Raw genomic sequence first — 26,825 nt, forward strand, 5'->3', positions numbered from 1 at the left:
CCGGGGGCGGCGGGTGTCACCGCGGGCGTCACCGCGGGCCAGGCGGGGGTGGCAGCAGGGGTGCGGGCGTGCCGCGGTGTTCGTGCACGTGTGTGGTTTTGCACATGTCCGCACACGCGTGTGCAAGTGCCCGTGAGCGTGTTCGCACGTGCGCGCGAGGGTGCCCGGGTGTTTGCGAGTGCGCGTGTGCACGCGTGTCCGCACGTGCGTGTGCGTGTGCGTGTGCCCGTGCCCCCCCCCCCGGCCCCGGGCCGCGCCCCGCCCCGCCCCGCCGGGGCCGCCCCGCTCCCTCCCGGCGGACGCGGAGGGCGGGGCCGGGCCGGGCCGAGCCGGGACGGGACCCAGGTGGGTGCCGGGGCCGGGCAGGGTGCGGGGGTTGACGGGGCCGGTACGGGGAAGGGGGGTGTCCCGGGCCGGGGTCTCTGCGCTGCCGTCGGGGGGCTGCGCGGGCTGGGTCCGGGGGGCTGGCGGCGGGGTTGGTGACCCCGGGAGGGCTGGCGGGGGGGCTGGGTCTGCCCGAGCTGGCACCGCGGGGCTCGGGGGGCTGGGGCCGTGCCGGGGCTGGCGCCGGGGGGCTGAGAGGGTTTGCCACCGGGGGGTCGCGGGGGCTGGATCTGCCAGTGCTGGCACCGGGCGTCTCCGATGCTGCTGGTGCTGCCTGCCCCCCCCCCCAACCTGCCCCCCCCGTGCCAGGATCGGGCCGGGGCAGCCGGCGGCGGGGAGTCCGTGCCCGGGGGTCTGCCCTGGCCCCTCGGCGGGCGCTGGCGGGTACCGGGCAGGCGGGGGGACCGCCGGTGCCCCAGCCCTCGCTGGCCGTGCAGCCGCGGGGGGCTGGCAGAGCCCGGCGGGTCCCCGCCTCGTCCCGGCGCCTCTGGAAATGCCATTAGCAGCTGCCGCCCTCACACCAGGCCGGCGGGCAGCCCAGCTGGGCACTGCGCCCGCCCGGGACCCCTGCCCGCTGCCCGCTGCCTGCCCGGGCCCTCTCCTCACCCCGCCAGCCCGGGAGGGGACTGCCCCTGCCCGCAGGAGCCCAGGGCAAGCCCTGGCTGGCCAGGCCGGGCAGCAGGCAGATGTGCCCGATCTGTGCCGAGCAGTGCCACACACACGTGGCCCCCTGGCCCGGCACCCACCACAGCCTGGCTCATGCCGTGCCTGAGCGTGGTGACAGGACCTGGGGCGGTTGCACTGAGCCCCGGTGCCATAGTGGGGCATCAGTTGTCACCGGTGTCCCAGTGAGGCCTCGGTGGTTGCGGCACGGGTGAAACCCGCCGGCTGCGCCCGGGGGCTGATGACCGGCGTGGCCGGGCTTGTGCTTCGCACGCGGCACGGGGAGGTGCCAGCTGGCGCGTCCTGGCTGCCTGGGGCTGCTGCAGCATGGCCGGCGGGCGAGGTGGGGAGCTGCGTGTTGGCGCGATGATCGCGATAACCATCGCCTCCCTGGGGGAAAGCGTGCTGGTGCCGGAGCCAAAGGAGCTCTTCCCCTACCCCGTGGTGGGCACCCATGGGGGCAGTGGACATGCCAGTGTGGGCCCCTCAGGGGGATGTGGGCACCTGCTTGGCCAGAGCCCCCCCAAACCCAGCTCCCGTTCACAGGGTGGCACAAGAAGGGCCAGGGGCCAAACGGCGGGAGCTGTAGCAGTGGGGGAAACTGAGGCATGGGACCCTGTGACTCCATGATGGCCAGCTTGCCTGGTGCTCAGGAGCCAGCTGCCTGTCCAGGATACCCTGTCCGGCTGGCACCACAACGGTGCTTGGTGTGGGGAGGGCTGGGTGCTGCTGGGCTGCCTCAGTTTCCCCTCAGGCAGGAGCAGGAGGGCTGCTCCCGGAGCCCGTCTGGTTCAGGGTCAGATTAACAGGGGCTTAAAAACCATCGAGGGACGTGGCTGGTGCATGTGCCCCCCACAATCACTGGGTCGAGCCCAGTGGGGGAGTCCCCTCATGCCATGCTGGGGTTGCCCTACACCGGTGCTCAGGGGTCTCCGGATCCCATTGGCAGAGCCGGGGAGAGATCGTGGTCTGGGGGCTGTGGGGAGGGGGCTGTAACCCGAGCTGAGGTCTCACGTCTCTGCCCCAGCCACAGGGCCACCAGCCAGGCCCCGGCCATGAGCTGCACACTGCTCCTGCTCCTGCTCCTGCTGCGCGGCCCCGCTGCCGCCGCCAGCCGCCCCCCGCCCGCCGCCACCCCCCGCCTCAAGCTGGCCTTCCCTGGTGAGTGTGGGACATGGGCAGGGTGGGGGGACGCGGGGGTCGGGCGTGGGTTCACCGGTGCCGTGTCAGCGCCCAGCATCGTCCCAGGGGATGGGAGCATCCTGGAGGGGACGGGGGGCAACATGGCAGGAGGGGTGCAAACCCCTGCGCTGCCGCCTCACGGGCACCGGTGCTGCCCTCCCTGCAGGCTGCCGGGCATTGCCATGGGCTGCGGGGTTCCTCGCCTGATGCCAGCCCCCCCCGGGCCACCAGCCTGCCCTCGGCGCTGCGCCTGCGCTTGGGCCTTTGCTCTCGGCGTGTGCTGGCTCGGGTGCCTGTCCACGGCAGCGCTCCCCAGCCCCGGCTGTGCCGTACCTGCCGGGGATGCCGTGCCGGCCGGGGAGCTGGTGCCATGTCCCGAGTGGCCACCCCGTGGGCTCTGGCGCGGCACAGGGGGCTTTGTCCGGCGGCGAGTCCCCGCGAGCGCTCTCCTCCCGGCCCGACAAAGGGCTGTTTGTTCCCGCCGCGGTGGGATTAGCTCCGCGGGGCAGGGAATGGCCCCCGCTCCCCCGCCGCCTGCCGCCAGGGTGGGGGGCGCGGGGATGGGTGCTGGGGGGCGCGGGGATGGGTGCTGTGGTGTTTGGGGATGGGTGCTGGGTGGTGTAGGAATGGGTGCCGAGCCGGCATGGGGTTGGTGAACCCGGTCAATCCAGTGGGACAGGTTTGAGGGAGGGGGTGGCATGGCAGGGGGGCCATGGCCAGCCCCAGGTTCCCCCAGGGCATGTGGCCGGGGCAGGGGAGCGTGGCAGGCAGTGGCGGGTGCCATGGCGGGGCCGGGCTGAGCGGTGCCGCGGGTCCCGGCAGAGCTGCGGGCTCGGCATGGGCTGCGCCTCTTTGCGCTGGAGCGCTCGTGCTGCTACGAGGCCCTGCTGCTGGACGAGGAGCGCGGCCGCCTCTTCGCCGGCGCCCAGAACCACCTCCTTTCCTTGGCCCTGGACGACATCAGCCAGCGGGACAGGAAGGTAATGGCGGGGGGGACACACACACGCTGTCTGGGTGGCCCCCGGGCGCACCCCAGGGCTGTGAGCGTCCCCCTCTGTCCCCACAGATCTACTGGCCAGCACCGGTGGAGTGGAGGGAGGAGTGCAACTGGGCCGGCAAGGACATCACCGTGAGTGCCGGGGGGGGCACCGGGGGTGCCGGGAGGGCTGCCGCAGCACCGCCTCCCCATGCCCTCCGCCCCCAGGCCGAGTGCATGAACTTCGTGAAGATCCTGCACCCCTACAACCGGACCCACCTGTACACCTGCGGCACCGGCGCCTTCCACCCCGTCTGCGCCTTCGTGGAGGCTGGCCAGCACGCAGAGGTGAGCCCCCTCAGCCCCGCTGTGGCCCCCAGCTGCCACCACACACCCACCTCTCATCCTTACCCCTGTCTAGGAGCCCGTCTTCAAGCTGGACCCCCGGCGCGCCGAGGACGGCAAGGGGAAGAGCCCGTACGACCCCCGGCACGCGGCCGCCTCCGTCCTCGTGGGTAAGGGAGAGTCGAGCCCGGTGCCGGGGGGCGGTGCGGCAGGGGGGTGCCGGGGGTCCCCCATAACACTTCCCTCGGTGCCTGCCAGGCGAGGAGCTCTACTCCGGGGTAGCCACTGATCTGATGGGCCGTGACTTTACCATCTTCCGCAGCCTGGGCCGGCGTCCCTCCATCCGCACCGAGCAGCACGACTCCCGCTGGCTCAACGGTCAGTGCTGGGGAGCGGGAGGGCAGCGGGGCTGCCAGCACCCTGGCACGGCATCACTGCTCCCCGCAGGCTTCGGGGCAACGAGTCCTCTGGGCTCGGCCAGACCCCGTCCTCCGCTGCCTGCGGAGTGTGATTTGGGGCGTCCCTGTGCCCACTGCAGACCCCCGGTGCCCAGTGGGGTCCCACCATCGCTCTGCCTCTGCCCTGCAGCTGGGCAGGGGGGGGCTGCACCCTCCTGGGACCCCAGTGAGTGCCCCAGGGTCCCCGGGGAGCAGTGCTAGCGGGGGCACTGGAGGCAGCACCCCCTCTGCCCCCCAGAGCCCAAGTTCGTGGCCGTTTTTTGGGTGCCGGAGAGCGAGGACCCCGATGATGACAAGATCTACTTCTTCTTCCGCGACGACAGCGGGTGGAGCGGCAGCAGGGGCTGGGCAAGACCAGCTTTGCCCGCATCGGCCAGATCTGCCGGGTGAGAGCACCCGCGGGCGGGTGGGCTGGGGGCCAGGGGTGCCCGGGGGTGCCACCCGCCGCTGCTGACGTCGGTGCCCCCCCTCTCCCGGCAGAACGATGTGGGCGGGCAGCGCAGTCTGGTGAACAAATGGACGACCTTCCTGAAGGCTCGGCTCGTCTGCGCCGTGCCGGGACCTGACGGGGCAGACACCCACTTCGATGAGCTCCGTGAGTGGGGCGGTGGGGGTGCCCGCGGGTGGCCCTGGCACGTCGAGGCGGCGCTGACACCCGCCTGGCTTGCAGGGGACGTCTTCCTGCTGCAGACAAGGGACAAGCGCAACCCCCTGGTCTACGCCGTCTTCTCCACCTCCAGGTCGAGGTCCCTGCCCACCGCCCCCGCCGTGCCTGGCGGTGCCCCCCTCGCCCCTCACATCACCCCCTCTCTCTCCCACCAGCTCTGTTTTCCAGGGCTCGGCCGTCTGCATCTACACCATGGCCGACATCCGCCGGGCTTTCCTGGGCCCCTTCGCGCACAAGGAGGGTCCCAACTACCAGTGGGTGTCTTACCAGGGGCGCGTGCCCTACCCCCGCCCAGGCATGGTACGTGACACAGGGGCGTCCTGGCCGGTGTCACCGGTGGGATGCCGGTACCCGGTATGGGGCCGTGGGGAGCGAGACCCTGCTCAGCCAGCGCCGCCTCCTCGCAGTGCCCCAGCAAAACCTTCGGCACCTTCGGCTCCACCAAGGACTTCCCAGACGAGGTGATCCAGTTTGCGCGGCACCACCCGCTGATGTACAACCCGGTGCTGCCTCACGGCCAGCGCCCCCTCTTCCTGCAAGCCGCTGTGCCCTACACCTTCACCCGCATCGCCGTGGACCGCGTCACTGCTGCTGATGGCCACTACGACGTCCTCTTCATCGGCACAGGCATGTGGTGACCCCGGGGCTGGGTCAGGGAGGGGAGCTGGGGGATGCCAGGGTTGGGACACCCGGCCTCACCCTTCCCTGCCCGCAGACATTGGCACGGTGCTGAAGGTGGTCTCGGTGCCCAAGGAGAGCTGGCACCGCATGGAGCCGCTGCTGCTGGAGGAGCTGCAGGTCTTCCAGGTGAGGGGGGGGCTCCACGCCGCCCCAGTCGGATGTCCCCTGGCACCCCCTTGTGCTGCCCATGCTCGGTGTCATGCCGGGGTGCTCCAGCTGCCAGGATGTGGGAGCCGGCAGCCTGGATGCCTGGGTCTCCCCGCACACCCTAACTCCTGCCTGCGCTCTGCCCGCAGGATGCCTCCCCCATCACCAGCCTGCAGATCTCCTCCAAGCGGGTAAGGGGGGACCCCACACTGGGTCCCCATGTCCCACTGTGACTCTGCCCAGCCCCGTGCCGCAGTGCCGGGTTGCTGAGCTCCTCTCTCCGTCCCCCCTCCAGCAACAGCTCTACGCCAGTTCGGCCACAGCGCTGGCCCAGCTGCCCCTGCACCGCTGTGGCGCCTATGGCAAAGCCTGCGCCGAGTGCTGCCTGGCCCGGGACCCGTACTGCGCCTGGGATGGCACTGCCTGCACCCGCTACGTGCCCAACACCAAGAGGTAGGTGATGTGCCGAGGTGTGGCACTGGGGCAGCCGGCCTGCCCCGAGGTCATGGTGAGGGGCACAGATCATGCTGCTGCAGCCCCCACTCCTCCGCCACCTTCCCGCCCCGCAGGCGTTTCCGCCGGCAGGACGTCCGCAACGGTGACCCTAACGTGCTCTGCTCCGAAGGTGAGCTGAGACCCAGCCGGGGGGGGGTCAGCCCTGCCAGGACAGGGGGCTGACGGCCAGGCCATGTGCCCCCAGACCCCCAGCAGGGCAGTGTGCCCCAGAAGCAGCTCTATGGGGTGGAGGGCAGCACCACCTTCCTGGAGTGCGTCCCCAAATCCCTGCAAGCCCATGTCCTCTGGACGTACCAGCGCACCCCAGGTGACCCCCAGAGAGAGGTAGGCTTTCCCCGTCTGGGTGCCACCAGCAGGACCATGCCGTGCCATGCCATGCCATGCTGAGCTGACCGCCCGTCCCTGTGGGTGCCACAGGTGCAGGTGGACGAGCGGGTGGTGCGGACGGAGCGGGGTGTCCTGCTGCGCAGCGTGCAGCGTGCTGACGCTGGCCTCTACCTCTGCCACGCCACCGAGCACGGCTTCACCCAGCCCCTGCTGCGACTCTCCCTGGAGGTGATCGGCGCCCGGCAGGCAGCGGGCATGGCCGCTGCCGGGGACCCCCAGCTCGCTGCCGGGCCCCCCGGCCGCAAGGTCTGGTACCGGGACTTCCTCCAGCTGGTGGAGCGCCCGCCGCTGGGGGCTGCAGACAGGGTCTGCCAGCGGCTCTGGAGCCGGGGGAGACCCCTGCCACCCCCCCGCGCCTACGCTGGCCCTCCTGGCCGCGGGCAGGGCGAGGAGCTGCGCAAAGCCCGCCGCCGGCGCACCCACGAGGGGCCGCGGGCCGAGCGGGGCCCCCGCAGCGCATCCCCCTGGTGACCCTGCGGCCGGCCCCGGGTGCCGGGCTCTGCCTAGGAGCGGGGCCGTGGGCAGGGGCAAAGCCCCCCGCCGACCTCGGCCGCCCCGCCGGCAGCACCGGAGCTGGGCACGGGCAGCGGTGAGGGGCTGCAGTTCTGGGGCCGGGAGGGCAGCCGGGCTGACACCCCGTCGCCTCGGAGGGGCAGCTGGTCACTCATGCCACCAGCCCCACCCAGCACCAGTGGGGGGACGCAGCCGGCTGCCGGCACCGCAGAGTCACCGAAATATTTATTAACGACTGTTACAGATGAATGTAAACCTGCCCCAGCGTGGGGGGCAGCAGGCCCAGGCTCTGCACCCCCCCCCCGGCATGGCACCGCGGGGGGGCGGGGCAGCAGGGCCACCCTCGCATCTGGGGGGCTGCAGACGGGAGTGGGACCCTGGAGGGGCAGGATGGGCACCGGTGGGCCGTGGGGGGCCCGGCAGGAGGAGGGGTGCCCGGGAGGGAGGTGGGGAGGGGCACGGAGGTGGTGCCCAGCGCCTCGGGCACAGAGCAGCGGCGCGGGGGGGGGGGCTTGTACTAATTGAGCACAATAAAGCAGAGGATTCAGCCCAGGGTCCCGCGTCTGCCCCAGAGCACCGGGGAGCGGGGTGGGGGGTGGCCAGTGCCCTACAGCGGGGGGGCCCGCCCCCGCGCTTTCGTTTCTGGAAGATGAAAATCGAAAACCGAAACTTCACCCGGCATTTCCCGGTGCCGCCAGACGGGCGCTTGAGGCAGCTTAAGGTGACCTCGGGGTCTGCCGCATCCCGCTGCCTGCGGTGACATCAGCCCCCCCCGGTGCCACCAGCACCAGCCGTGTCCCAGCTGCCCCAGCCCGGACCCTTGAGCCCCCCGGCGTGGGCACAGGCAGGCGCTGGCGCAGGCAGGGCACCCCCACCCCCGGGCAGGGCCTGCCGCAGGGTCCCCGGGGCGGGGACGTCGCCTCCTGACAGCTGGGCACCCCGGGGACACCCTGTGCCACCGCGGACAGCCCGGGCTACGAAGCCCCCCCACCCCAGAGCCAGCCTGCAGGCAGCTGCCCGCGCTGCCCCCGCCGCTGTCACCGCTGCCCCTCGGCTGGACGCCGGCGCGATGGCGGCGCCGTGCAGCCCCTCCTGCCCCCTCCCAGCCCCGCGGCCGTGGCAGCGGGGGCACCCGGAGGACCCCGTGGGGCAGGAGCCCCCCGGGCAGCCGGGGCCGGGGCGAGGCGAAGCCCCGGGGCCGGGGCCACCTTAACTGCGCGGCGGTGACACCATCGGGGCGGTGGCCCGGGCAGGTTTAAAAGCGGCTGCAGGCAGGAGCAGGCAGAGAGAGCTGCGGGCAGAGGGAGCGAGCACGGCTGCAGGATGAGCGTGGGGCAGACGCCACCCACGGACGGGCTGGGGACGGTGGCCGCCAAGGAGCTGGACAGGTGGATCGCGGGGACCCTGGAGCCCAGCACGGCTTTCTGCAGGCAGGTGAAGCAGACGGTGAGGAAGATCTGCGACTTCCTCAAGGAGGACTGCTTTGATGGCAACATCCGCGTCCTCAAGACCGTCAAGGTGAGTGCTGCCCGGCCCGGGGCCAGCCGGCACCCCTGCTGCCACCCTTCCCTCCGTCCCGCTGCTCCTGCCCTGCCTCAGTTTCCCCCGGCAGCTCCAGGGATGGTGGCAGGCGATCCCCGTGCTGCGGGGCAGCGGTGCTGAGCGGGCAGGGTATCCCTCCGCAGGGCGGCTCGGCGGGCAAGGGCACAGCCCTGAAGAACAACTCCGACGCCGACGTGGTGCTCTTCCTCAGCTGCTTCTCCAGCTACCAGGACCAGAAGCAGGAGAGAAGCGATATCCAGGATTTGATCAAGAGGAGGCTGCACGCCTGCAGGCAGAGCCTGACATTCACCGTGACCATCAGTGAGCCCCGGCGCAAGGGTCTCGGCAATGTGCCGCGCTCCGTCAGCCTCACCCTCTCCTCCAAGGAGACATCGGAGTCCACTGAGGTGGACATCCTGCCTGCCTACGATGCCTTGGGTAAGGGCTGCAGGCTGGAACGGGGCTGGGCTGGGGCATCAGTGCCGGGACGGCTCTCACCCTCCTTCTCACCCCACAGGACAGGTGAGCTGGGACACCCCACCGGACGTGCGGGTGTTTGAGGGGATGTACGTGGGGCTCCTGAATGCCAAGGGTGGCCCTGGGGAGTTCTCCCCCTGCTTCACCGAGCTGCAGAAGAAGTTTGTAAAGCGTTACCCCACCAAGCTGAAGAACCTCCTGCGCCTGGTCAAGCACTGGTACAAGGAGGTGAGGGGCTGCCTGGCTTCCCCGGCACCCACTGGGCACCCACCCCGGCCAGCTCTCACCACCATCCCCATCTTCTCCCCAGAACGTGAAGCCACGGCACCCCGCCACAGACTTGCCCCCCAAGTATGCCCTGGAGCTGCTGACCATCTACGCCTGGGAGGAGGGCACGGGCTCCAGCACCTCCTTCGACATGGCCGAGGGCTTCCGTACGGTGCTGGAGCTGCTGTGCCGGCACGAGGAGATCTGCGTCTACTGGGAGACGTACTACTCGCTCCAGCACAACCAGATCGGTGCCCACGTGAAAGACCTGCTGCGTAAGAGTCACCGGTAAGGACCGTGCCTAGTGGGACCCGTGCCACCTGCCCCGCGGCACTACCCGGGGCTGACGGCAGTGCCCACTGTCTGTGTTTGCAGCCCCATCATCCTGGACCCCGCCGACCCCACCGGGATCCTGGGCCAAGGCAAGAAATGGGACCTGGTGGCAGTCGAAGCTGCCAACGCCCGTTCGCTGCTGTGCGTCAAAACAGTCCGGCCCTGGAAGGTGCAGGTAAGGCTGCCTGCGCCTGTGGGCACCGCGGTCCCCCCATCCCTGACGGCTTTGCCCACCCGCTCTCCTGTCCCCGCAGCCGGCCCGGCCCGTGACGATTGAGGTGAAGCAGCTGGTGGGCACCAGCCTGATCAGGACCGTCAGCACAGACACCACCGTCTGGCAGCTGAAGGAGGAGATCAAGCGGGCATGGAACATCCCCTGGTACAGGCAGCGCCTGGCACAGCAGGAGCCAGGCAGGAGCTCCATCGTCCTGCAGCACGGTCAGACCCTGGCCACGCACGGCATCTTCTACAGCACCACACTGATGTTGCTGCAGACTGAGCCCCAAGAGATGGAGGTCTTTGTGAAGAATGACAAGAACCGGACCACCACCTACACGGTGCTGCCCACCATCACTGTCCGGCAGCTGAAGGAGCAGATCCACACCCAGCAGGGCCCTCCCGCCGACCAGCAGTACCTGACATGCGGCTCCATGAAGCTGGAGGACCAGCACACACTGGCGCACTACAACATCCAGCCCAGGAGCACCATCTATATGCTCCTGCGGCTCCGGGGGGGTGCGAGCCCCCAGCACCCCCAGTTCACTGCCTGCTAAGCCTCCTGAGCATCGCCCCCGGCACCAGCCCATGCCCCTGTACCCTCCCTGTTGCGCTTCAAATAAATGCCTTGGTCGATCCTTGTGCTGCTCCCTGGGTTGGGGATGGTGCCAAGTGGCACAGAGCAGGGGGTGGTCAAGGGGGGACCTCATAGGGATGAGGTTAGATGTGTGGACAGTGAGGTGGGTTGAGAACTGGCTGAATGGCAGAGCTCTGAGGGTTGCGATCAGTGGTGCTGAGTCTAGCTGGAGGCCTGTAGCTAGCGGTGTTCCCCGGGGGGGTCAATACTGGGTCCAATCTTGTTTAACTTGTTCATCAATGACCTGGATGAAGGGACAGTGTACCCTTAGCAAGTTTGCTGATGACACAAAACTAGGAGGAGAGGCTGATACACCAGAAGGCTGTGCTGTCATTCAGCGAGACCTGGACAGGCTGGAGAGTTGGGCAGAGAGGAACCTCATGAAGTTCAACAACGACAAGTGTAGGGTCCTGCACCTGGGGAGGAATAACCCCGTGTACCAGTACAGGCTGGGGGTTGACGTGCTGGAAAGCAGCTCTGCAGAGAAGGACTTGGGAGTTCTGGTGGACAAGTTCACCATGAACCAGCAATATGCCCTTGTGGCCAGGAAGGCCAATGGTGTCCTGGGGTGCATTAGGAAGAGTGTGGCCAGCAGGTCTAGGGAGGTTCTCCTTCTCCTCTACACTGCCCTGGTGAGGCCACACCTGGAGTAACTGTGTGCTGTTCTGGGGCCCCCAGTTCAAGGAAGATAAGGAACTACTGGAGAGAGTCCAGCGGAGGGCTACAGAGATGTTCAGAGGGCTGGAGCGTCTCTCTTACGAGGAGAGTCTGAGGGAGCTGGGTCTGTTTAGCCTGCAGAAGAGAAGACTGAGGGGGGATCTTATCAATGCTTAACAAATAGCTTAGGGGCGGGTGTCAAGAGGATGGGGCCAGACTCTTATCAGTGGTGCCCAGTGACAGGACAAGGGGCAATGGGCACAAACTGAAACACAGGAAGTTCCAGCAAAATATGAGGAAAAACTTCGTTACTTTGAGGGTGCCAGAGCACTGGCACAAGCTGCCCAGGGAGGGTGGGGAGTCTCCTTCTCTGGAGATATTCAAAACCCGCCTGGACACGACCCTGTGCAACGTGCTCTGGGTGACCCTGCTTTGGCAGGGGGTTGGACTGGATGATCTCCAGAGGTCCCTTCCAACCCCAGCCAGTCTGGGATTCTGGGATTCTGTGATTCAATGCAACCAGCTGCTGGGACAGCACAGGGACACATGGGTGCAGAGCAGCGATGCTGCTCGAGGCCGGGGTGCCTGGTGGGGTCAGGTGGTGCCAGTGGGACCTCAGGGAAAAAGAACGAGCTCCATCCTCTGCCCGCAGCTCTCTCTGCCTGCTCCTGCCTGCAGCAGCTTTTAAACCTGCCCGGGCCACCGCCCCGATGGTGTCACCGCCGCGCAGTTAAGGTGGCCCCGGCCCCGGGGCTTCGCCTCGCCCCGGCCCCGGCTGCCCGGGGGGCTCCTGCCCCACGGGGTCCTCCGGGTGCCCCCGCTGCCACGGCCGCGGGGCTGGGAGGGGGCAGGAGGGGCTGCACGGCGCCGCCATCGCGCCGGCGTCCAGCCGAGGGGCAGCGGTGACAGCGGCGGGGGCAGCGCGGGCAGCTGCCTGCAGGCTGGCTCTGGGGTGGGGGGGCTTCGTAGCCCGGGCTGTCCGCGGTGGCACAGGGTGTCCCCGGGGTGCCCAGCTGTCAGGAGGCGACGTCCCCGCCCCGGGGACCCTGCGGCAGGCCCTGCCCGGGGGTGGGGGTGCCCTGCCTGCGCCAGCGCCTGCCTGTGCCCACGCCGGGGGGCTCAAGGGTCCGGGCTGGGGCAGCTGGGACACGGCTGGTGCTGGTGACACAGTGTCAGCACAGGCAATGGGACACGGCTGGCACCGGTGCCACCAGAGACCCTGGTGTCACCCCCCGCAGCGGGACACGGCTGGTGCCGGCAGCACCGAGGGTCCCGGTGTCACCCCCGGCAGCGGGGGGCAGCCGGGACGGGCAGCACGCGCTGCCTTAAGCGCCGGCGGGGCCGGGCAATGGGCGGGTGTCGGTGTCTGCCTCTGCTTTCGGTTTCTGCCTCCGCCGGCTGGAAACGAAAGTGCGGACGGGCCCCCCGGCGGCTCTGCCCGCACGGCCCCTCCATCCCCCACGCGGGGCCGGGGGGGCCGTGGGCGCGGTCGGTGCCCGCGGGGTGGGTGCCGCGGGGTGGGTGCCCACGGGCTGGGTGCCGTGGGGTGGGTGCCGCGGGGTGGTGTGAGAGACGGAAATGTAAAGTGATTGTCTCGAAGCTTGCTTGTGCGCACTAGTTTGCCAAAGCAGACGGCGGCACTGCGGCACGCCCACGCTTGTTGGTGCTGCACACCACTCTCCTGCTCACCACGCCGGGCTGAGCGAGCAGCCCACCAAGAACACCCTCTTTACTGCAGACGACCACGCGAAGGCCGAGCTACAAGCGAGACCCAAAGTGTGTGAACTGTGCCCGGGACATATGCGTGTGCACCAAACCGTAACCACACGGTTGCCAAGACACCGTTTGTCAAGACGACGAAACCCACTTCCTTACATGGTATAAAGCAAGACCACCCCCGAGACACAGTGTCAACGCACCACTGGAACACTGGAGACGAACAGAGGGCCTGCGGGACGCTGCTGGATCCTGGGTGGTGACTGTCCTTGCTGATCTCTCTTCAATCCTAGCATATTTTTTCTCCTGTCTCTTGGTTTCCTTTCCATATCTTTCTCCCTCTTTTGCACAGAATCATTGTGCAATTACAGAGTATCGTTATCCAAGCAAACATAGCCAAGTGTGAATCAATACCGTGCCTTGTTTGTGCTTTACCTTCGTCTCAAGGATCGACACGTACTCTTCCTGGGGAACTCCTGCTCTCGACACGCTGAGAACGGGAGGGAAAAAAACTGCCTTGAGGCAGATTAAGGGTAGGGTGACTTTTTAGTAGGGTCCTGGCCCTTACGGGCAGAGCCGACCAGGGGAATTTTTAGTGGGGTCCTGACCCGTATGTGTAGGACTGACCAAGGAGGGCTGCGACCTAATCAATCATAGCTGACAAAACCCCCACCACCAGCAAGGGAAACCACATCGGTTCTTGACAGGTGGGTGCCGATGGGGTGGGTGCTGCGGGGTGGGTGCCGCGGGGTGGGTGCCATGGGATCGGTGCCCATGGGCAGCCCCACTCGCCTGCGCTGGGTCATCCCGGGCAAGCGGGAAGAGCCAAAAACCTGAACCTGAGGCCTGGAAACTCCGGGCAGGGGCAGGAGGGTGGGCAGGGCCGCAGGCTGGAAGGGGGAGCGGGCAGGAGCAGGGGCAGGCGAGAGGGGGAAGGGTCAGGGGGTCAGGGCATGGGCAGGAGACGGGCAGCGGGTAGGGAGAGGAGGCAGGAAGGGACAGGGACGGGGACGGGGACAGGGACAGGGATGGGGCAGCCACAGGGACAGGGCCATGGGTAAGGATTGGGCATGGGGTGCAGTCGGGACAGGGACAGAGATAAGGGTACGGGCAGGGACAGGGACAGGGGAAGTGGCAGAGGCAGGAGCAGGGACAGGGGTAGAGACGGGCCAGGGACAGGGGCAGAGATACAGGCGGGGGCAGGGACATGGGCAGGGCAGGGATATGGGCAGGAGCAGGGACGGGTGTCCCCTTAGTGCTGGGTGACAACAGGGCAGGAACTGGGTCAGGAATAGAGGCAGGGACATGGGCAGGGGAACAGGCAGGGACAGGGATATGGGCAGTGTTATGGGCAGGGACAGTAACAGGGGCAGGGGCAGAAATGGGGACAGGAGCAGGGATTTGGGCAGGGATACAGGCAGGGGCAGGGACGCCACTGGCTACAGGCCTCCAGCTAGACTCAGCACCACTGATCACAACCCTCAGAGCTCTGCCATTCAGCCAGTTCTCAACCCACCTCACTGTCCACACATCTAACCTCATCCCTATGAGGTTCCCCCCTTGACCACCCCCTGCCCTGTGCTACTTGACACCATCCCCAACCCAGCAGTACAAGGATCGACCAAGGCATTTATTTGAAGCGCAACAGGGAGGGTACAGGGGCATGGGCTGGTGCCGCGGGCGATACTCAGTAGACCGAGCAGCCAGGGGACTGAGACTGGGACTCCTGGGGACCCGCACCCCCCTCGCGCCATGGGACCATGAAGATGGTGCTCCTGGGCTGGATGTTGTAGTGCGCCAGCGTGTGCTGATCCTTCAGCTTCGTGGAGCCACATGTCAGGTACTGCTGGTCGGCGGGAGGGCCCTGCTGGGTGTGGATCTGCTCCTTCAGCTGCCAGACAGTGATGGTGGGCAGCACCGTGTAGGTGGTGGTCCGGTTCTTGTCATTCTTCACAAAGACCTCCATCTCTTGAGGCAAGGTCTGCAGCAGCATCAGCGTGGTGCTGTAGAAGATGCCGTGCGTGGCCAGGGTCTGACCGTGCTGCAGGACGATGGAGCCCCAGCCTGGCCTCTGCTGCTGCAGGCGCTGCCTGTACCAGGGGATGCTCCATTCCCGCTCGATCTCCTCCTTCAGCTGCCAGACGGTGGTGTCTGGGCTGACGGTCCTGATCAGGCTTTTGCCCTCAAGCGGCTTAACCTCAATCGTCACGGGCCGGGCCGGCTGCGGGGGACAGGAGAGCGGGTGGGCAAAGCCGTCAGGGATGGGGGGACCGCGGTGCCCACAGGCGCAGGCAGCCTTACCTGCACCTTCCAGGGCCGGACTGTTTTGACGCACAGCAGCGAACGGGCGTTGGCAGCTTCGACTGCCACCAGGTCCCATTTCTTGCCTTGGCCCAGGATCCCGGTGGGGTCGGCGGGGTCCAGGATGATGGGGCTGCAAACACAGACAGTGGGCACTGCCGTCAGCCCCGGGTAGCGCCGCGGGGCAGGTGGCACGTGTCCCACTAGGCACGGTCCTTACTGGTGACTCTTATGCAGCAGGTCTTTCACGTGGGCACCGATCTGGTTGTGCTGGAGCGAGTAGTACGTCTCCCAGTAGATGCAGATCTCCTCGTGCCGGCACAGCAGCTCCAGCACCGTACGGAAGCCCTTGGCCATGTTGAAGGAGGTGCGGGAGCCCGTGCCCTCCTCCCAGGCGTAGATGGTCAGCAGCTCCAGGGCATACTGAGGGGGCAAGACTCTGGCAGGATGCCGTGGCTTCACGTTCTGGGGAGAAGATGGGGATGGTGGTGAGAGCTGGCCGGGGTGGGTGCCCAGTGGGTGCCGGGGAAGCCAGGCAGCCCCTCACCTCCTTGTACCAGTTCTTGACCATGAGCAGGAGGTTCTTCAGCTTGGTGGGGTAACGCTTTACAAACTTCTTCTGCAGCTTGGTGAAGCAGGGGGAGAACTCCCCAGGGCCACCCTTGGCATTCAGGAGCCCCACGTACATCCCCTCAAACACCTGCACGTCCGGTGGGGTGTCCCAGCTCACCTGTCCTGTGGGGTGAGAAGGAGGGTGAGAGCCGTCCCGGCACTGATGCCCCAGCCCAGCCCCGTTCCAGCCTGCAGCCCTTACCCAAGGCATCGTAGGCAGGCAGGATGTCCACCCTGATGGACTCCGATGTCTGCTTGGAGGAGAGGGTGAGGCTGACGGAGCGCTGACCCTTGCACTGGGGCTCACTGATGGTCACGGTGAATGTCAGGCTCTGCCTGCAGGCGTGCAGCCTCCTCTTGATCAAATCCTGGATATCGCTTCTCTCCTGCTTCTGGTCCTGGTAGCTGGAGAAGCAGCTGAGGAAGAGCACCACGTCGGCATCGGAGTTGTTCTTCAGGGCTGTGCCCTTGCCCGCCGAGCCGCCCTGCGGAGGGATACCCTGCCCGCTCAGCACCGCTGCCCCGCGGCACGGGGATCGCCTGCCACCATCCCTGGAGCTGCCGGGGGAAACTGAGGCAGGGCAGGAGCAGCGGGACGGAGGGAAGGGTGGCAGCAGGGGTGCCGGCTGGCCCCGGGCTGGGCAGCACTCACCTTGACGGTCTTGAGGACGCAGATGTTGCCCTCAAAGCAGTCCTCCTTGAGGAAGTCGCAGATCTTCCTCACCGTCTGCTTCACCTGCCTGCAGAAAGCCGTGCTGGGCTCCAGGGTCCCCGCGATCCACCTGTCCAGCTCCTTGGCGGCCACCGTCCCCAGCCCGTCCGTGGGTGGCGTCTGCCCCACGCTCATCCTGCAGCCGTGCTCGCTCCCTCTGCCCGCAGCTCTCTCTGCCTGCTCCTGCCTGCAGCAGCTTTTAAACCTGCCCGGGCCACCGCCCCGATGGTGTCACCGCCGCGCAGTTAAGGTGGCCCCGGCCCCGGGGCTTCGCCTCGCCCCGGCCCCGGCTGCCCGGGGGGCTCCTGCCCCACGGGGTCCTCCGGGTGCCCCCGGTGCCTCGGCCGCGGGGCTGGGAGGGGGCAGGAGGGGCTGCACGGCGCCGCCATCGCGCCGGCGTCCAGCCGAGGGGCAGCGGTGACAGCGGCGGGGGCAGCGCGGGCAGCTGCCTGCAGGCTGGCTCTGGGGTGGGGGGGCTTCGTAGCCCGGGCTGTCCGCGGTGGCACAGGGTGTCCCCGGGGTGCCCAGCTGTCAGGAGGCGACGTCCCCGCCCCGGGGACCCTGCGGCAGGCCCTGCCCGGGGGTGGGGGTGCCCTGCCTGCGCCAGCGCCTGCCTGTGCCCACGCCGGGGGGCTCAAGGGTCCGGGCTGGGGCAGCTGGGACACGGCTGGTGCTGGTGACACAGTGTCAGCACAGGCAATGGGACATGGCTGGTGCCGGTGCCACCAGGGACCCTCGTGTCACCCCCAGCACTGAGACATGGATGGCTCTGGTGGCACAGTGTCAGCACAGGCAATAGGCCATGGCCAGTGCCAGTGCCACCAGAGGCCCTAGTGTCACCCCAGGCAATGGGATGATACCTTAAACAGTAGGACCCTAGAAAACCCTTTATAGAATGGAAAGAATTGCTGAAACAAGGCTAAATTACACAAGCAGGATGTTACACAATGGATAGGGAGGAAAACTACACCCCGGGTAAGGACCCGTACTAGTTTAGACAAGTTCAGAAAAAAATGAGCTGACGAAGCAACCGAGCATGATTCACTGAAGGGCGTATGTGCGCCACAGGACACAGGAGTGACGCCACCAGAGGGGCCTGACGACCCCCAAAGACCACCACGGTACACGACTACGCGTGCATCAGTGGGTGTTAACTTATGGAAATAGCTCCCTGGAATGATTTAAATATGTATGAGATTTCTGGGAAAGCTGATGTATATGCATGATTATATGACAATATAAGGGGTGCTGGCTGGAGCTGGGCTCGGGCACGATCGGAGGAAATATCCCCTGTGCTCCCGGTGCTGCAATACGAGCACCTGCTTGCTAGAACTTAAAGCAAGTTTTAGAGAGTTTATTTTCCAACTTTTTCGGTATCAGGGACATGGCTGGCATGGGTACACCAGGGGCACTGGTGTCACCCCCGGCAGCGGGACACGGCTGGTGTCGGCATCACTGGGGGTCCCGTTGTCACCCCCGGCAGCGGGACACAGCTGGTGCCGGCACCACCGGTGGTCCCGGTGCCCCCCGGTAGCGGGACACGGTTGGTGCCGGCATCACCGGGGGTTCCAGTGCCCCCCGGTAGCGGGACACGGCTGGCACGGGTACACCAGGGGCCCTGGTGTCACCCCGGCAGCGGGACACGGCTGGTGCCGGCATCACCGGGGGTTCCGGTGCCCCCCGGTAGTGGGACACGGCTGGTGCCGGCACCACCGGGGGTCCCGGTGTCACCCCCGTCAGCGGGAGACGGCTGGTGCCGGCACCACCGGTGGTCCCGATGCCCCCCGGTAGCGGGACACGGCTGGTGTCAGCATCACCGGTGGTCCCGTTGTCACCCCCGGTAGCGGGACACGGCTGGTGCCGGCACCACCGGGGGTCCCGGTGTCACCCCCGTCAGCGGGAGACGGCTGGTGCCGGCACCACCGGTGGTCCCGATGCCCCCCGGTAGCGGGACACGGCTGGTGTCAGCATCACCGGGGGTCCCGTTGTCACCCCCGGCAGCGGGACACAGCTGGTGCCGGCACCACCGGGGGTCCCGTTGTCACCCCCGGCAGCGGGACACAGCTGGTGCCGGCACCACCGGTGGTCCCGGTGCCCCCCGGTAGCGGGACACGGTTGGTGCCGGCATCACCGGGGGTTCCGGTGCCCCCCGGTAGCGGGACACGGCTGGTGCCGGCAGCACCGAGGGTCCCGGTGTCACCCCCGGCAGCGGGGGGCAGCCGGGACGGGCAGCACGCGCTGCCTTAAGCGCCGGCGGGGCCGGGCAATGGGCGGGTGTCGGTGTCTGCCTCTGCTTTCGGTTTCTGCCTCCGCCGGCTGGAAACGAAAGTGCGGACGGGCCCCCTCGGCGGCTCTGCCCGCACGGCCCCTCCATCCCCCACGCGGGGCTGTGGGCGCGGTCGGTGCCCGCGGGGTGGGTGCCGACGGGGTGGGTGCTGCGGGGTGGGTGCCGCGGGGTGGGTGCCGTGGGATCGGTGCCCATGGGCAGCCCCTCTCGCCTGCGCTGGGTCATCCCGGGCAAGCGGGAAGAGCCAAAAACCTGAACCTGAGGCCTGGAAACTCCGGGCAGGGGCAGGAGGGTGGGCAGGGCCGCAGGCTGGAAGGGGGAGCGGGCAGGAGCAGGGGCAGGCGAGAGGGGGAAGGGTCAGGGGGTCAGGGCATGGGCAGGAGACGGGCAGCGGGTAGGGAGAGGAGGCAGGAAGGGACAGAGACAGGGACGGGGACAGGGACAGGGATGGGGCAGCCACAGGGACAGGGCCATGGGTAAGGATTGGGCATGGGGTGCAGTCGGGACAGGGACAGAGATAAGGGTACGGGCAGGGACAGGGACAGGGGAAGTGGCAGAGGCAGGAGCAGGGACAGGGGTAGAGACGGGCCAGGGACAGGGGCAGAGATACAGGCCGGGGCAGGGACATGGGCAGGGCAGGGATATGGGCAGGAGCAGGGACGGGTGTCCCCTTAGTGCTGGGTGACAACGGGGCGGGAACTGGGTCAGGAATAGAGGCAGGGACGTGGGCAGGGGAACAGGCAGGGACAGGGATATGGGCAGTGTTATGGGCAGGGACAGTAACAGGGGCAGGGGCAGAAATGGGGACAGGAGCAGGGATTTGTGCAGGGACAGGGCAGGGATACAAGGAGGGGCACGGACAAGGACAGAAGCAGAGATACAGGTAGGAGCAGGGACATGGGATATGGGCAGGTATGCAGACTGTGCAGGGACAGGCAGAGGGACAGGGATGCAGGCAGGGATGTGGGCAGGGAGAGGCGAAGGGACAGGGCCGGCAGCAGGGACAGGGATACAGGCAGGGGCAGGGCTGCGGGCAGGGACAGGTGTCATGAGCATTTCGCACCTTGCAGGTGCGGCCCGAGGAGCGAGGCCAGGATGCCAAGGTGAGAACGACAAGAGTCATTCTTTATTTGTGCCCACGGGGTGTCCCAGCCAAATCAGGGCACCCCAAAGGCGGTTTCAGCCGTGGCTCTCACGCCCTTCAAGCGCGGGGGTGCAGCTCAGTTTGACCGATCCCTGCTCACGCCCCCACACACCCGCTTTGCAGAGCCACTGTAACTCTATAGCGGCGTCACCCTTCTGTCCTCGCCCACGCGCCCCCCCACTATATGTCCTTATCTGTGAGGCCAGGCAGCGGGGGGACCTCGGGGAGGGCGGGGGTGCTGGCCCTATCTCGGGAGCCCAAGGGCAGCCTCATCCTTTGTGGTGGGGCTGTCCTCCTCCTCCTCTTCCCCCTCCTCCTCGCCTACTGAACCATAACTATGCAATATACGGCGTAAGTTATATAGACCTTAAGAAAGTTCATACAATTTCATCCTATAACGGCTAATTGGTACACTAGCGAGGGAATGAGATTTCCTAACGAGATGCAGGCAGGGGCAGGGGCAGGAGATATGGGCAGAGGGACAGGGACAGCAGCAGGGACAGCGGCGGGTCTATGGACCGGGACAGGGGCACAGGGACGGGCAAAGGGACACGGCGGCCCCGCTGCCCCCGCGCGGCGCTTGCCGGCACTTGCGGTCAGCAGCCCCGCGCACGCGCAGATGGCGGCGGGCGTTCCCAGGGGGCCGCGCGGCGGGGCGGGGCGGGGCGGGGCGGAGCCGTGGGCGGGCCCAGGGACGGGGCTTCCCGCCCGGGGAGGGGCGTGGGGTCCGCGCGCGGCGGCCATGCCGCGCTCCCGCCGAGGCGAGCGCCGTGAGTGAGGGCGGGAGGGGGGGGCGGCCCGGACGCGGTGCAGGGCGGGAAGGCGGCGGACCGGGGAGCGTGGCGGGGCTGGCAGGGCCCGGGGGGGCCGCGCCGGACGGGGCCGCCGTGCCCAGCCCTGACCCGCCTCGCCGGCAGCGGGGCGCGGGGGTCCGCACAGGCCTCAGGTCTCCGTCCCGGTGGTCCCCGCGCCGCCTCTCCCCGGTGCGGCCGGGCTTGACCGGAGCCTGTCGCCAACCGTCCCCCCGCCCCGCAGGTGGCCCCGGCAGCGCCCGGGCAGGCTCTCCCGCCAGCGAGGAGGAGGCCGGCAGCGAGGTGCTGAGCCACTGCAGCAGCGCCAGCGAGGGGGCCAGCCCCGCCGAGGAGGGCGCAGGTGGGTGACCTCGGGGCCGGCCGGCCCGCCCGCCGCGGCCCCCTCCGTGTGTCCCCGTGGGTGGCGGTGCCGTTGCTGTGTGTCCCCACCCGTTCGTGGCACGGGCACCTCCGTGACGTGGGTGCCGCCCCGGCAGGGAGCGAGGCGGCAGGGGAGCAAGGCCAGGAGGAGGAGGAGGCAGAGGACAGGCTGAAGGAGCACATGGACAACCTCCTGGACAAGAGGTGAGGAGCGGCCGTCACCCGCCGTGGGCACGCCTGCCACGCTGCCCGTCCCTGCCGGTGCTGCCAGCCCCAGGCAGGGCCCGGGCCTCGTCCCGGGCCACCCCACCCGCTGACCTCCCACGGTCTCTCGCAGTGCCAAGACGCGGCAGGCGGCACTGCAGGGCCTGCGCCTGGCCTTCTCCTCCAAAACGCTCTCTGAGTTCCTGCTGGAGCGCCGCCTCACGCTCACCGACTCCCTGGAGAAGTGTCTCAAGAAAGGTCTGGGCGCAGGCGGGCGCTGGGGGTGGCAGGGCTGGTGACCAGCGTCTGAGGGAGGTCTCTCGTGCTGCCCACAGGTAAAGGGGAGGAACAGGCACTGGCGGGCACCGTCCTCACCCTCCTCTGCCTCCAGATGGGCTCTGGCCCAGAGGCGGAAGAGGTGTTTCGCAGTCTGAAGCCCCTGCTTATTAGCGTCCTGACAGACAGCACGGCCAGCCCCAGCGCCCGGCAGAGCGTAAGGCTTGGCCCCTTCCCTCCTGGGCACGGGGGGCATCTCAGCGGTGGGGAGAGTCCAGGTGATGCCTTTGGGGGCCCCTGTGGTTGGTGGAGGGTGGCAGGATTGGGCGCTACAGGGAGCGGTGGGGTAAAGCAGGGACACCCTGACCCTGCTTCCCTTGGCTGGGTGCTGGATCTGGCCCGGTGCTGCCTCCTCTGACTGCCTTTTCCCCACATCTCTTGCCAGTGTGCCATGACCCTGGGCATGTGTTGCTATATTGCCGCTGCTGACCTCGAGGTAACTGCACCTGTGTGTTGTCTGTACCCCTGCCCGAGGGCACCCCGGGGCCTGCCATGCCACACGCCCTTGGCCCACAGTGCCGGGGCAGCTTGGAGCTGAGCTGGGGAAGTGGCACAGGGACATCAGTGACAGCCCAGGCCTCTTCCCCAGGCAGCCTGAAGCTGAGCTGGGGGGTGAAGCCCACCTCACAGAGATGGGGTGTCCTGAGTGGAGGAGCCCCTCCTACCCCGGGGGGCTTCTGATGCCCCTGGGCAGGGTGGGTCCCCTTCCGTCTCCAGTGCGCGGCTTCCCTTTGGCATCTTCCTGGCAGCTGTGGTCTGACAGGCGGGCTTCCCACCTCCAGGACCTGGTCTCGTGCCTTTCCTGCTTGGAGGGCATATTCAGCCCCCCCAGTGCGGGCGAGGGGGGCTCGACACCCACCCAGCACAGCCCTCTGCACTGCAGCGCGCTCCAGTCGTGGTCCCTGCTCCTCACCATCTGCCCCCCGTCCCACATCAAGAGCATCTTGGACAAGTGAGTGGCGTGTGGGGGGCGTGGGGACTGGTGTGGGGCAGCTGGCTGGGGAGGGAGGAGCCCCTAGGGTGGTGCCTGCCCCCCCTGACTTGCCTCCTGCCTTCCTGCCCCAGTTGCTGGCTGAAGCTGCCCCCGCTGCTGTCCAGCAGCAGCGTGGCGGTGCGCATCCTGGCCGGGGAAGCCATCGCGCTGGTCTTCGAGCTGGCCCAGGACATGGAGGTACGGCAGGGCGCTGCGGTGGCAGGAGGCAGCGGCTGGGCAGGCAGCAGAGCGGCAGGGAGCTGCTGGCGCCAGGAACCTTCCCGTGCCCCCGGCTGAGCTGGCACTGACGGCGTTGGGACGTGCCAGGCTGGTGTCACTAGCAGGTGCCCAAGTGGTGTCCTGGTAGTGGACAGTGCCTGGAGCTGCGTCCCCTCCAAACCCCCCTGTTTTTTTTTGGCAGGAGGACTTGTGCCACCAAGATACAGAGTTCTTGCGTGCCCAGCTCAAGGTCCTGGCTACCGAGAGCAACAAGTACCGAGCCAAGACAGACCGGCGGAAGCAGCGCTCCATCTTCCGGGACATCCTGCGCTTCATCGAGGTACTGGAGGCTGGTGGTGCCCGTCCCTGCCGAGCCCGTGGCCGTGCGGCTGCTGCCCTGGCGATTCCCCTCTCTCCATTGAGAGCTGGGGGACACGCAGGGCTTGCACCCAGCTTGTGGCTGATGCCCCTTTCTCTGCCCAGAGTGGGGAGTACCAGGAGGAGACCATCCAATTTGGCCTGGAGTGCATGTACCTGGACAGCTGGGCACGCCAGCGCACCTACCACACCTTTAAAGAGGTGCTGGGCTCTGGCATCCGCCACCACCTCCAGGTAGGGGCCAGGTGGCCGTGCTGGGGGGCGCCGGGCCGGTGCTGGCGGGTGCTGACAGGCCCCTTTTTCCACAGAACAATGAGCTGCTACGGGAGATCTTTGGCCTCGGGCCTCCCTTATTGCTGGATGTGGCTGCTCTGAAAGCCAGCAAGGTCTCCCGCTTCGAGAAGGTGGGTGCTGCCACCCAGATTTGTGCCCGCAGTCCCCTTCCATGCCACTGTGGGCTCCAGCCGAGCACCTGCCTGCGACCGTGTAGCCCTGAGCAGGGTGGGCACTGGTGTGGGGGTGAGCAGAAGGGGTCACCTCCTAACCCATCTCTCCTTCCCTCCCCTCCCAGCACCTCTACAATTCAGCTGCCTTCAAAGCCCGCACAAAAGCCCGGAGCCGGGTGCGGGACAAGCGGGCGGATGTGCTGTGACGGGCGGAGGGGGGCAGAGCCCCCAGCCCACCTGGACTGCAGACCCAGCACTGTGAGGGGCCGGTGCCCCCCAGCCCTCGGGCTTTTATTCATGTACAGCAGAGTATTTAATGCCTGGAGCTGCCCCACCGGGGGCTGCCCCCTCTTTTATTTTTTTAACCAAAAAACCAAAAAGGATAAAAGAAGAGCTGGGGCGGGGGGGGTGGCGCGCTGCTGTGTGCCCGCTCTGTGGCTGGGGCTCCGCGTGGCACGGTGGGAGGGGGGCTCGCAGGGCTCCCGCAGCCCCTCTCGGAGGTAGGGCTGCGGGGCAGCTGGCCCTGGTGTCCCCCAGCTCCCCCCTGCCATGCTCTGGGCACAGCCCCTGCCTCCGCAGCCAGCCTGGCACCCAGAGGTGGTGGCAGAGCGGTGCGGGGTGGTGGGTGCTGCCCAGCCCTGCCGGTCACCTGCTCTGAGCCCTTTTCCAGCCAAATGCTTTACATGAGACAGGCCTCTTGTGGGAAATTAACGACGTGGGCGGGGGTGGCACAACGGGCGAGTCCCGGTGCTGCCTGTGCAGCCTCGGGGACTGCTGCCTGGGTGGGCATGGGGCTATGCCAGCTGTGAGTGTCTGCCACCCCAGGAATGTATCTCTACGGTGGTAATTGTCTAAGACTTTCATTACAGGAGGTAATTAAAAGGCTAATTGGAGGGTGCCTTTTGCCTTGTTGTGAAGAGGAAGGGCTGTCACTGGGGACAATGCTGGTCCTTGCAGCCCTGTCCCTTTCTCTCGCAGCCTGGGGTGGAGGCCAGGGTTGCCCCCGCCACCCCCTGCGCGGCGTGGGGTGATGCTGCCAGGTCTGAGCAGGACGGGGTACGCGTAGGGCTGCCTGCTCCCCCCCTCCCGCCCTTCGGTGCCCCTTCCCGTGGTGGCCCGGTGCCCGCGGTGAGGCCGGGAGCAGCTCAGCGGTGCCCGCTGGGCTCAGCGCTGGCGTTGAGGTGAGCCCAGAGCTGCCCGCTGGTTGCCTGCAGCTGGCGCACGGCGTCCTCCTGGCTCTCCAGCCACTGGGCCAGTGCCCGCACTGACTGGCTCTGCAGCACTGCGGGGACAGGACGGGGACACGCTGGGGGTGGGCGGCCTGGCCCTCCTGCAGCACCCCCCCCGCCCCGACCCTGCCTGCTGCCACGTACCACTCAGGTAGATGGCCAGTGTGGCCAGGACCAAGCTTGCCAGGGCCAGGAGCCCCAGCAGGGCCAGCAGCAGGGGGTGACCAGGGCCAAGGCAGGGGCAGGGGCTGGCGGTGGGCACGGGGCGCAGGATGGGCAGGAGCGGCGGGGGGCCGGGGGGCACGGGGCGAGGCGGGGGCCGGCACAGGCTGCTGGTGGGAGCCGGGCCGTTGCCTGCGGGCAGGGAGAGAAGAGGTCAGGGCCCAGCCGCCAGCGCGGCCGGGGCTGCCACGGGTCGCCCGCCACGCCGCTCTCACCCTCGGCGCCCTTGTGCCCGCTCGAGGCCCAGTGCAGGTCGCTGATGGACTCCACGGGGCGCAGGCTGATGGCTCCGGGCTCGCCGCCGTCGGGGTCCCCAGGCTCTGCGGGCGCCGCACCCTCGGCCCGTCCCATGCTGTCTGCTGGGAGCAGAGGCAGAGGGTGAGGGTGGCCCCTGCCTGCCCGGGCACCCCTGTGAGGACCGGACCCCTCCCAGAGGTGACCCCAGCTTTGGTGCCAGCCTGGTGCTGTGCCGGGGCGGGCAGCCAATGCTGGCACTCCCTTGGCACAGCCCTGTGCCCAGGAGCAGGCGAGCGCTGGCCGTGTCCCCCCCCCGCCCCAGCACTGTCATTGGAGCAGTTAGCGGGCGCCTGGTGGCCACGATCCCAGAGCCTCGTTAGTGGGGCTGGAATCTGGCCCTGGCTTGCGGGCAGGAATGTGCCAGCCCCTCGGCCCGGGTAGCCTAGGCACCGCGGGGCTGGCTGGGGCTCCCCGGGGCCAGCTGGGAGCCGGCGGGCAGGGCAGTGCCAGCTCCAGCCGGCAGCACGGCTTGGCTTTCCCTGCGGGCACCGGGCTTGTGTGCTGCTTAGGGGTGCCCAGCCGGAGATGTGGGGTCCGTGCTGTGCCGGGGGTCCTGGTGCCCACCGCCCGGGTGGTCACATCCCCCATGGGAGCGAGGGGGCTTTTTGGGAGCAGGCACGGCTCCAGCACTGCCTCGGGAAGCAGCCGTGCCCCCGGTGCGGGGGGAGAGGGGAAGGAGGGTTTTTTTTTCTGGGTGTTTGCGTGTTTCTGAGCAGTGGGCAGGGCCCGGGCACTGTGCCCGCGGTGGAGCAGGGCAGGGTGGCACTGTGCCCGCTCCCAATCCCCCCCGTGGTCAGCGGCGTGGTGCAGGGCAGCGTGGCGCCGCGGTGCGTGCTGCTGGCAGGGTGACGGGTGTTGGGGCTGGGGGGCCTCGGCTGGTGCCCAGGTCCCCCCCCGGACCCTCCTCATGGCCCTGCCTTTGGCTGGGGCTGCCCCACGGGTATCCCCATCACCCCTGCATCTGCTCCCCCCGGCTGAGGGGGGCACGGTTGGGTGCATAGGTTTGCTGCAAGGGGCTGTGTCAGCCAGCTGCCTGCCCCCTCCCCAAACCCTGCTGCCCTGTGCCTGCAGTGCTCCAGGAGCCCCTTTTTCCCCGGGTGGGCATCTCTGCCCGCAGCCCCCATGCTGGAGGGCAACGTTTGGCCACTGCCTCCATCCCAACCCTGTGGCCCAGGGCCTCCCCCTCCCCAAGCCCGGGTGCCAGGGCCCCCGCCAGCCCCCAGCTCACTCCCCAGCCTACCTTCTCCAGCCTCCCTGGGCATGGCTCCCCGTGCCCTGCGCCCAGGCAGCGAGGCAGTGCGGGGCCCCCGGGAGCCGGGCACTGGGTTCTCTGTGCGCCAACTGCACCGCTTAAAATAGGATGGTGAGAAATACAGTTGGGGGGGGCGATAAAAATAGCCGTGGGGAGGGGGGCCTGGCGGCGCGGTCAGGGCTGCTGGCAGCGCGGTGCCAATGTGGCAAAGGGAGTGCAGCCCCTGGTGGCCCCCCCGTGCCCCCTTCCCTGGGTAAAGGGGCAGCCAGCTCACTGT

The 26,825-nt window shown here is 68.1% G+C and overlaps 5 protein-coding genes and 1 long non-coding RNA gene across 7 annotated transcripts; 4 read left to right on the forward strand and 2 right to left on the reverse strand.

Moving 5' to 3' along the window:
- Positions 1–271: 271 nt before the first annotated feature.
- SEMA3B (semaphorin 3B) lies at positions 272–7,310 on the forward strand. Its single transcript, XM_068409678.1, is given in 19 exon segments — positions 272–345; positions 2,075–2,208; positions 3,052–3,209; positions 3,296–3,358; positions 3,434–3,553; positions 3,627–3,720; positions 3,809–3,928; positions 4,247–4,332; positions 4,335–4,394; positions 4,489–4,603; positions 4,679–4,748; positions 4,831–4,975; positions 5,083–5,302; positions 5,391–5,482; positions 5,653–5,694; positions 5,799–5,956; positions 6,073–6,128; positions 6,204–6,343; positions 6,437–7,310. Coding segments are annotated over 18 exon segments (2,286 nt in total). The 5' UTR covers positions 272–345; positions 2,075–2,102; the 3' UTR covers positions 6,878–7,310.
- A 908-nt stretch (positions 7,311–8,218) lies between these two features.
- LOC137667634 (2'-5'-oligoadenylate synthase 1-like) lies at positions 8,219–10,390 on the forward strand. The gene is made up of 6 exons (XM_068408564.1): positions 8,219–8,437; positions 8,605–8,899; positions 8,979–9,166; positions 9,249–9,493; positions 9,581–9,713; positions 9,793–10,390. The coding sequence occupies exons 1-6, from the start codon at positions 8,243–8,245 to the stop codon at positions 10,309–10,311; spliced, it is 1,575 nt and encodes a 524-aa protein (XP_068264665.1). The 5' UTR covers positions 8,219–8,242; the 3' UTR covers positions 10,312–10,390.
- Positions 10,391–12,441: 2,051 nt separating this feature from the next.
- On the forward strand, positions 12,442–13,175 carry LOC137668242 (uncharacterized). Its single transcript, XR_011048905.1, has 2 exons — positions 12,442–12,551; positions 12,787–13,175. It is a non-coding gene; the product is annotated as an uncharacterized lncRNA (long non-coding RNA).
- A 1,198-nt stretch (positions 13,176–14,373) lies between these two features.
- On the reverse strand, positions 14,374–16,547 carry LOC137667633 (2'-5'-oligoadenylate synthase 1-like). Its single transcript, XM_068408563.1, has 6 exons — positions 16,330–16,547; positions 15,880–16,162; positions 15,613–15,800; positions 15,286–15,530; positions 15,066–15,198; positions 14,374–14,985 (listed from the first exon to the last, which is right to left on the reverse strand). The coding sequence occupies exons 1-6, from the start codon at positions 16,522–16,524 to the stop codon at positions 14,452–14,454; spliced, it is 1,578 nt and encodes a 525-aa protein (XP_068264664.1). The 5' UTR covers positions 16,525–16,547; the 3' UTR covers positions 14,374–14,451.
- Positions 16,548–20,508: 3,961 nt separating this feature from the next.
- IFRD2 (interferon related developmental regulator 2) lies at positions 20,509–24,441 on the forward strand. 2 transcript variants are annotated; one of them, XM_068408737.1, is made up of 12 exons: positions 20,509–20,590; positions 20,856–20,972; positions 21,109–21,196; positions 21,330–21,454; positions 21,532–21,689; positions 21,918–21,968; positions 22,315–22,484; positions 22,598–22,703; positions 22,927–23,064; positions 23,208–23,336; positions 23,411–23,506; positions 23,674–24,441. In XM_068408737.1, the coding sequence occupies exons 1-12, from the start codon at positions 20,563–20,565 to the stop codon at positions 23,752–23,754; spliced, it is 1,287 nt and encodes a 428-aa protein (XP_068264838.1). In that variant the 5' UTR covers positions 20,509–20,562; the 3' UTR covers positions 23,755–24,441. The 2 variants fall into 2 exon arrangements, with proteins under 2 accessions (XP_068264838.1, XP_068264839.1); XM_068408738.1 differs by lacking the exon at positions 22,598–22,703 and having other exon boundaries at positions 23,674–23,763.
- A 252-nt stretch (positions 24,442–24,693) lies between these two features.
- On the reverse strand, positions 24,694–26,558 carry LSMEM2 (leucine rich single-pass membrane protein 2). Its single transcript, XM_068409680.1, has 4 exons — positions 26,537–26,558; positions 25,215–25,355; positions 24,922–25,131; positions 24,694–24,830 (listed from the first exon to the last, which is right to left on the reverse strand). Exons 1-4 carry the CDS (start codon positions 26,556–26,558, stop codon positions 24,694–24,696), a joined length of 510 nt encoding a protein of 169 aa, XP_068265781.1.
- Positions 26,559–26,825: the final 267 nt, after the last annotated feature.

Source organism: Nyctibius grandis, chromosome 10 (genome assembly GCF_013368605.1).
Source record: "Nyctibius grandis isolate bNycGra1 chromosome 10, bNycGra1.pri, whole genome shotgun sequence".
Taxonomy (NCBI): Eukaryota; Metazoa; Chordata; class Aves; order Nyctibiiformes; family Nyctibiidae; genus Nyctibius; species Nyctibius grandis.